The sequence below is a fragment of the Periophthalmus magnuspinnatus genome, chromosome 17 (genome assembly GCF_009829125.3).
Source record: "Periophthalmus magnuspinnatus isolate fPerMag1 chromosome 17, fPerMag1.2.pri, whole genome shotgun sequence".
NCBI lineage: Eukaryota > Metazoa > Chordata > Actinopteri > Gobiiformes > Gobiidae > Periophthalmus > Periophthalmus magnuspinnatus.
In genome coordinates this window covers 18705848-18715668 of record NC_047142.1, presented here as the reverse complement: position 1 = coordinate 18715668, position 9821 = coordinate 18705848, and the positions used below count along the sequence as shown (strand labels likewise).

General features: G+C 38.7%; 1 protein-coding gene across 1 annotated transcript in view; it reads right to left on the bottom strand.

Moving 5' to 3' along the window:
* The window catches only part of LOC117385047 (receptor-type tyrosine-protein phosphatase F), a 218080-nt gene continuing 208259 nt past the window's right edge, over nt 1-9821 (bottom strand). The window contains exons 29-33 of the mRNA XM_033982280.2: nt 7274-7400; nt 5315-5440; nt 3387-3541; nt 2603-2738; nt 1-1548 (exon numbers count right to left, since the gene is read on the bottom strand). Coding sequence (XP_033838171.1) covers nt 1480-1548; nt 2603-2738; nt 3387-3541; nt 5315-5440; nt 7274-7400 — 613 coding nt within the window. The 3' untranslated portion in view covers nt 1-1479. The remainder of the gene's footprint in view (nt 1549-2602; nt 2739-3386; nt 3542-5314; nt 5441-7273; nt 7401-9821) is intronic.

Sequence of the window (9821 nt, the reverse complement as noted above, 5' to 3'; positions counted from 1 at the left end):
TTTGTACAAAAACCCAATTATTTAACTTTATTAACATCAATGTTTTCGTCAACAGTTCTTTTAAATTCCAGTTCTTTATCAACAAATAGAAAACAGACTGTGTGTACAACAGATCGAACCCCTACAGCACTAAGCATTCACAAGGTAGAAATGAAGAGATTGTTTTTCTTTTTTTGCGCCAGCGTTTTTCATGTCGTCCCCATCGCCCTGTCCCAGCAGCGCCCTCTTGTGTCAGTGTGTGGGATGGGCGGGTCCTGTCATTGTGCAGGCAGAAGGGGGCGCTATTTGTGCTGTTCCTCCTCTTTCAAACCAGCTGTCCAGTTTACTATGGGATACAGTAGTTTACAATGGTGTTTTTCCATAGACATAGACACTCAAAGACAGCAGGCTTCTCCATTTCAACTCAAATCTCCCAAAACAATAGACTTCAAAGCTGTGGATATATCTATGTGTAATTGTACATATATATAATCATTATTATATATATCTATATATTTATAGTTCTATTTCTGTATAAAATAATATCACGTTCAGTCCAAAGGGGCTGAGTCTCTCTCCTTGTCGTTGTAGGAATGGTTGATTCTGTACAGTCCTCACTTTGCCCGTAGTCGTTTTGTTTGTATCCATCAGGGGGCAGCGAGGAGATGAAGAGCTATATATTCAGAAATTGGGGAATTTTCGTTCCTTATTTGGGTAAAAAAGTCAGTTTCGCTCGGGTAATATGGAGCTTGAAGGCCTCACCAACAAAATCATGTACAAATCATGTGCTTTCAATGCTGTACACTGCTGATTTAGTCTTTAATTCGGTTCAACTAGATACCACATTTACATGACATTAGTGTGTGCTCCCAAATGAGTTATATCAACATTATTTTGGAGAATGGCAAATTTAAAAAAAAGGCAAAGTTGAATTGAATTGACCAAAACAAAAACATGTTTATGACACAAAAGTATTGGCCAAATGACGTCAAACCCCTCAGCAGCTCAGAGAACAGTGGTCCTCCTGAATTAGTATATAGGAACGTGTTAAAAATACATGTCCCTTGTGCTAAAGTACCCTAAATAAAAACAATTATGAAAAATAATGCACTCCCCGCACAGGGCAGTTTAAGACAACATACAACGTTAAAATGATTAATAAAAACAAGAAACAAAACATACTAAAAGAAAACATTTCAGAATATAAACAATAAAACTGACAAGATGGCGCCTCTCTGCTAATGCTACCAGTAGCCTTTGACAATCATGAAAGTTTGGCCTAGACAGTCACTCAATGTTAGTGTTAATGTTTAAAGCGAAAATCTCATGTTGGTTGGAAAGTAGTGGGCATCGGCTGTGTGTCTGCCCCTTCCTCGCCCCCTTGTGGTAGCAGGGAGAGGGACGATCTGGGGGAGCTCAGGTGAATGGTACGGTGGCTGAGATGGGACACTTGGCACGCTCCTGAGAGGTGGGACCGGGAGGCTGTTCGGTGTGGAGTGGTTACGTTGCATAGTGGTCAAAGCTCCCCAGGTACTCCAAGGCGGCACGGTAGCACAGCTGGTATTGGTCCTGGTGAAAAGAAACAAGGAAATTACATTAGAGAAGAACTGTTAAACTATATGTAAGATTATGCTTTTAAATTTCATAAACATGATATGACAAATCAAATAAACTCTTACTGGTAACATTTGTAATTGTTGTTGATCTATTGTTAATTACAGACACACTGGACATGATGGCCAAGTTGTTTATATTATAATTTAGTGTTTTAGCCCAAGACAATTATCCAGTGAGAAAGCAGAATGAGCCTAATGTGAGTGTCTCATTTAGGTTGCCAGTTTCAATGCTGACATTCAGTTGGTTTAAACCTAAAAGCCTCTCTGTGATCTGAATCCTCACTACTGAAACCCCAGCACCTGCAGCCAATCATTAATCAATGGACTAGGTTCTGAGCTTTCACATGAGACATGGCCTGTCCATACACTGAGAATGAGAAAAATGTGTCTGTGTCTTCTATAAGTATCTTAGGCCACTGGCAATCTAGGTTCAGTTGTGATTGTATTACCTTTTTTTATAACACTAAGAGCACAGGCCTTGTGGTGTCTGAAAAGCTAATTGGCTAACAGTTCCAACAGCCTGTCATTCAGATGGATTGGAGATTTGAGAAGGAAAAGACAGACTCTGCAGTAAGCCCCAATCTAAAGGTTAAGTGATTAGTAATTAGTCATAGTACTTAGCTAATTGTTTTGGAGTTTTTGAGGATGCTGATGAAGCATTGGACAGGTGATTGTGTAAAAGCGATTACATTTGTGTTAAGATCCTAATGGAAATAAGATTTACAACTACTGCTTTTATTACGCAGTTCATTATTCTGAAATTGTTTAATACTATAAAAAATTGGGTTATGTTTTAGGTTTTTATAGTAGCCACTATACATATTTGATCAATATTCATTCTTCCAACGTTTATACTACATTTAAGACTGATAATCACTATATTCATAATCTTATAATCTTAATCCTCCAATCAATCACCACTTGGGCAGTAACTACATCTAAGTAATGACATAAACTTATACAATGAATGTGATGTTCATTGAGAGATCTGAGGTTGCCGTGGTTACCTCAGTCTGCACCATGGCGGGCCTCTGGGTGCGGAGCGTCTTGACGGTTTGGAACAGGTCGACCACGCCTTCGTACCTCATCCTCTCTAGGACGATGCTCAGGGTGATGAAGACCCCGGTTCGCCCCACTCCGGCACTGCAACACAGATTACAATTATATTTATGGATTAACAAGAGATGGGAAAACCTTTATGTAGTAAAAGTACTTTGAAAAGTTAGTTCAAAAGAATATGACTCAGAATATCAATGAAATTGTATCAATATTTTATTCGTTCTGCTCCTACTCTCTACTACTACTACTATCTCTATTATCACCATTACTACCATCACTACTATTACTACTATGCTATCACCACTCCTAATTTGACCATTAATTTGATTTGATTTTTGAGCTTTTGCTTTAGTCATTGCTAAAGCCTTGGGCAGGAGACAACATGTTTTATATCTTGTATGATTTGTATTCACTATTGCAATGTTTTTAATAAGAGTGAAGATTTGAGTCTGCTGCCATCTGTGAATTGTTTACAGTGTCTTGTAAGCCTGTGCAGACTGGGCATGAATAGACAGGGCATTTTAAGAATACAAATCTGACTGCAGTCACAATATGGTACATACAAGACACTTACAAGGGCCTGTATTTTCTCATCTATCTTAAAATGTTGTTTTCTCAGCAGAAACATATGTGGGGTTGAGTTCTGTTTCAGTCACACATGAAAATAACAAATTCCCCATAAAATATGCACATTAGAGAAAAAAATTGCATGGTGAATACAGTCCAACCAACCTGCAGTGTACAGTGATTGGTCCGTCCTGTCCGAACTGCTCCTTGGTTTTGTGCACTTGACCAATGAAATCGATGAAGCCCTCTCCTGTTTTTGGCACCCCCTGCTCGGGCCAATCAGTGAACTGGAACTGGCGGATGGTTCTGGACTGTCCATCCTGTAGAGAAAAAAAGAGAGAAAGATGGAGGGAAGGAGGCGGGGTGAGGGGAAGAGGGAGAGAGGCAGGGGGTACAATTTTAACACTTTTGACTCAGATTGTGCACATTAGGTTTTGTGCCAAATCTCTGTGATTGAATAATACTGACACTACAGCTAAGTCCACACTGTAGCTGGGCCATTATGAAAGAAAAATTAGTGATAATGAGAGAAACCTCAGGGACTAAACCACGTCTGAAACAGGACTAAATGCAGTTGGTGAGAGTTTAAATTTGACCAAGACAAGACTTAACCGGGACAAACCTAGGTGTAAATAAGGTCTTAAACTGGAATGGACACAACATAAACCTCACCCACATCACCTATTCACCTCACACATCATGAAACTAGGACTAAGCAAGGACTTGAGCACATGTCCCTTGTCTCTAAAACAGGACAACTTATCCCACATCGAAATTGTGACTAAACTGAATCAAACCCAGAATTAACCTGGACTAAACCACGACTAGAGCACAACCAAATTAGGTTAAAGTACATCAAATCCTATCCTTTGAAAATATGAAATGGTGATCAGATGTTACAGACAGACAGTTACTCTTACTTGAGTAGTACTTTCCCCTTTCCTCTCTTACTTGAGTAATTTCTTGGGTCATTACATTGTGCTCTTTTTGGGTATTATTATTTTGAAGTAGCTGTATTTATTTGAGTACAATCTTGCTTAATCTACTCCCCTCTGACAAGTACAGTTCTAAACCAGGACCAGTTCAATGCAAATCTAGAGCTAAATCCAGGACTACTACCACAAAATGTAATTCAGGACTTACCCAGAATTAAACAAGCTTAAAGCTACCATCTGTCATTCATTGGCTGACCTGACCCTGTTGTATTCTCACAGAACACCACTAGATGCTATCTATGTTTCTTTTGACTGACAGTGTGTCAGCTTTGGCCTGACAGAAGACAACCAGAGAGCAGAGGTGAGTCTGAACAACGGTCTGGTGAGGGGGGGCAGGTTTCACATCTGCCATATACTGGTGAAAAAAAGTCACAGATGGTAGCTTTAAACTAAGACTAAACTTGGACGTAAGGCGTAAAATGGTTTTGGACAGTCTGTTTTCTAATAATAAAAAGGATACAATTTGAAATAACTAATGAGTGTCTTTGGGAGCCCATCCGCAGCCTTTCATATCTGCAGTATAGATATATGAGACTAACCCTGGGTGTGGGATTAGGAGGCAGTGCGCTCGGCGGTGACAGCACACTGTATTTATAGCCCATTGAAACCACTGCATCACAGGGAGTTCCAGCTCTGGCCCTTGGGGATCAGCTAGCCTATACGCTTTTCATGATTTTTTTTTTTCCCACAGTGATCTCGACAGAACACACATTTGGAGCACATACGCATTTAGAGCTATGGCAGCGGGGTAAACATGTTTGATGGTGCATTCACATGATGTCGGGTTGTCAGGAAAAATAACACATGGTATGTCCCTGAAATTACACCTCCTGCTGTTTGAACACCACTGAGTCTAAAGCTAAATTTAAGATTGCCATTTTTATGTTTATGTCATCCTATTCACTCATTACTCATAAAATTTGGTTGGATTTTAACCCTTGTAAGTTACTTAGATGGACATGCAACAACTAACATCAGTAGAATTACTCAAAACGTCATTTTGTGCTTTAAGGAAACAAATTAGGCTATTGATAAAGAAAAACATTTGAACAAAAAAACACAATAAATCAACTCTACCAGTGACAAATACAAACCTACCCTTGCATCTGTGACTTTGAACTCTCGTAGTATGTACTGAGGCATGTTGTACTCGGCCATAGGGTCCACCACGAAGTACTGGTACCTGGCAGAGCGCTCGGCGGGCCAATACTGATGGCACTTCTCCTGCAGAAAAACATGTATTCACCTCAGTCAGAGATGCATTTCCATAATAACTCCACGCTAGATACAAAAGCACAGTGTTATTAGAGGGGGTCAGTGGAAGTCATTAAGCCACAGTGTGCCGCTCGGTAATGCTGTTGGATTCATCTTTGGTGGCAAAATGTTTACATAATTCCATCTTAACTACAGCGGTAATGTGCACGAGAGCGTTTTATGAACTGTGATTATGAACGAGAGCTGTTGAAAGCCATAAAGTGCAGGTGAGTGCTGCCGCTTCAGTCGTCAGAAAATAACTTTGTGAATGTTCCACTTCCCTGACACATTTTTCTAGTAAGTCCAGTGGAATCTGACACTCTGTTGAATAGAAGTCTATACATTAAAGAGTATATAATCTTTCAAAGACCAATATTTAAGTTTTGAAAAAGTAAATGGGGACTAATTCACAAACACACTACAAAAACAAAATGTCAGATTATTACATTAATAACTAATCCATTAGTAACAATGCAGACAAGTTGTAATATAGTTTACAACAGTAAGTAGTAAAAGTTTGAGAAAAAATATGGAATATTAGATAAAGTATTGAAATAGTATTGTTTTACATGCAGTAGGCTAAACTCTATAGTCTTGCTCAGACTAAAGAGTTTATTTGAGTTTTTAAAGAAATTGTACTTTTCAGAACACTTTTATAACAGCATACATTTACTCCTACTAGAGTAACAGTACTCTTACTCTTACTGGGTTACTTCCCACTGTGAATATATCTACAAGTGACAAAAGCTTTATGTTGATGATATGAAATAATTTGAACATTTGTGTGTTTTGCACCGCAGATATGTTGTTTTTCCTTTTTGTGTGTGATTTGAAAAAAAAAAGTGTTATTTAATGCTTTGTTGTTTAAATTAGATTCCCTTCAAATTCAAATCACATGTTATGTCCCAACAGTTAGTATTAGTAGTAGTTTCTCTTACTTGTGTAATTTTTTTTGGAGCACTACTGTGTATTTCTACTTGAATATTTTTAAGATAAGGTACACTTTATCTCCATAGAGAAATTTGTCCTCTTTATTTGTAATATTATTCTGAAGTAATATTACTTAGTGCAGTTTTTGGCTACTCTACTCGCCTCTGAGTATAATTGCTGTTGCAGTGTGCTATGTTGTAATGAATATGCTACAGTTGCTAATGCTTTGTTTTGACTTTGAGATACATGCTGTTGTGGACTCTCTGGAAGATTCCATCTATCGAGCAGCCAGGTACAGCTCCAGACATATGTTTACACTTGGGTTGGAGCGATTGAATATTTCAGCAATGTTTGTCTGGACTCAGAATGAATTGTCCCCAGGCGCTCCCTCTCCTCCTGCTGTGTCTCTGTCTCTTACCCGTCCTATCTCTCTGAGTGTGGCATATCTTCTACAGTGTATTTCCCACCGTAGTTTAAAAACATAGTCTTTTAACCATTTTTTCACCATTAATTACATTGTACTTTGCCATGAAAAATCTAAAAAGAAAATTCACAAATACTGAACCTGACTTCTATTAGTGACTAAACCCTATAACTCTAAAATTACAACAAAAATCTTCTAACAATATTATTTCTCAGCTTTGTGTCTTTTATGTGATGAAGTCATACTCCCAGTTGGGGGCAAGAGTGTTTCATATTGATTACACACTGTACTTTGCCAAGAAATATTGAAAATTTTATTTCACAAAATGTTGAACCTATAAACAAACCCTATAACTCACTATATTACAACAAAAATAATATAAATTTTAGCAGCCCCCTGTTTGTATGTAAAGTTATTGGCCTAAAGAATGTCAGTTTGGTGTGTCTTACCCGTCCCATCTCTCTCAGTTTAGTGAGCATCACAACGATGGTGGAATTATGTTCCCACAACATCCTCCAGAAGTCCTCTGTGGTTTCAGCCAGGGGGCCCTGTGTGGCCAAGTACGCCTTCTGCTGTCTGCAAGAGCAACACAACACACTAAATATACTTTCAAAATACAATATTATGCAAGTGCAAAAACGTTATAGACATGTTTAAAGAATGAAAGAACACAGCATTACAATCTGAACAATAAAGACTAATGCATCACTGATTATAGTTTTTAAAGGTACTAGATTACACACAATTGACTCCTTTGAGCTGAACATGTTAACATGTTGTTACTTCATCAAAATCATACTTGTTTCATTCACATATGTTCCAGTAATCCTTCATTACAAAGGTGTATAGAGATTACACAGACGACTTTGGAACTTTACCACTGAGTGGTAACATTAGTGTCAATGGCAGGTAATGACATTTTTTCTGTTAAAGCACAAAACACATCTAAAATGTGAAAGAGCTGCTACTGCTTAACAACAAATATAAAAGTTTACAACTCTGCTAAATATTTAGTTTGTACCTAAGGAAGAAAATTAAGTAAATCAGTTAATAGTTTGATAAATGTGTTTGTAGTCTGCAGTGTCCCTGTTGTGTAGCTCTCATACAGACTTTGGGATCAGACACAGTTGAACTGAACCTTTTTCTCCTTAAATAAGATATTTCTGAGTCTGTGTGTTGTGGAAATAATTATCATAGGGTGAAAACAATAGCTCCACTGACAAAAACGAGGCAATGAAAAGAAAAGAAGCACATTTTGTTGTGCGTCTGTTGTGCTGCCCATAGTTCTGCCGCATTTTGTGATAATGTGCATCTATTACACATGACATCACAAGGGGGAACAGAGTGTTATCTGTTTGAGAGAAGAACACAGCCTAACACAACCCTTTGCAGGGTTTATGTTAAACAAATGTGAATGAAACAAAACTCAACTCAAGGTTGTTTTTGATGAGGAAACAACATTGTAATAACAGATCAGAAAACAGCGTAATAAAGGCCCGTTAATAATTATAAGGCAATACCATTTCAAAATCACACATTGACAGTAAGATATTTCACAAAACTTCTATCCTTGGTCCTTTTGTGCTACTGGAAAATTAGTTTTGACTTTTGATCTGAGTATGGACGTTGTTGTCTTACATTGAGTATATTATTAGTGAAACTTTTATGTTGCACTGCTCTCTCTCAACCCACAGTTCCCAAAATGAAGGGTCCTTGTAGCTTTGGCCGGTAACAAGCTGCTGGTGGTATAGGAGTCCGTCTTAAATGAGGTGTTTTATTCTCAAGTCGAGCCATTTGTTCGGCCCTTTTTCGTCTCATTTACTGTCTCTGTCCATTAAATGAGAGAATAAAACGCAGACAGACAAACTATAGCCGACTACAAATGAAGACAAGGCACTGAAGCCAACTCAGGTAAAGAAGTTCAACCTAATTATTCACTGTGAAACTGCAGATTGAAGTTCAAATTACATTTTTTGCTACAACCCACAAAGTTTATGCATTAGTGTTGTCAAACATTTCAAACTCGATTTTGTTGCTAAGGAACAGACTCAACACTGATTCTGATACGACTATGACAATTTGTACTTTCTTTTATATGTGGTGTTAGTGTTAAATTTTGACAAAAGTATCAACGCCATGGGGCTGAAATACCACTACATAATGTTAAAAATCACATTCTCTCATCTAAATAAAGAGTCTTTTATTATCATTGCCGTGCCAGAATCAGTAGTGAGTATCAAGTTTTTTGCTTAGTATGAAAATCAAGTTTGAAATTTTAGTATCGTGACAACACAATGGGGGTGTGTTGGACAAGGACACAAATGCACCTTTGACCTCCATAAAGAAAGCTGCTGTACAATGTTATTCCTGTATAATCGTATAGTATCTAGGCGTGTTCATTCCTCCACAGTCAAACACAAAGAGAGCTCAGATGTGGATGAGATCATTCACTGGGCTGTGCTGGTGTCCTACGTGACTGTGCCATGGACATGCTGTTCACCGAGCAACCAGCAGATGGCACCAGCGCTTTAGCCGAGAGAGAGAGGGAGGGAAGTAGAGAGGCAGGAAGAGATAGATTGAGAGGAGGGAAGAGAGGGAGACATAGAGAGAGATATTGAGAGGAGAAGGAGAGAAAGAGAGAAAGGAAAAGAAAAGAGAACGGGTAGAAGAGAGAGAGAGAGAGAGAAGGGGTGGGTCGAGAGGAAGGAGAGAAAGAGAGAGAGCAGAGCTGAGTAATTCACATACTAGACACTTGCTCATATGCTGGCACGCAAGCATCCAGGTGTAGGCATGTAGGAAGAGGGGAAAAGAGAGAAAAGAGAACAAGAGAGGGAGCGAAAGGATAGAAGAGAGAGAGAGGACCGGGAGAGAGAGGAAAGGGGGAGGTAAAGAGTTCAGGAGATCAAAAAATGCAAGAGGCGAGAGAGGGGAGCAAGGAAAGAGGGGGAGTAGTGAGTGAGGTGAAAGATGAGTGAAAGGAGATATGAGAGTGAGGAC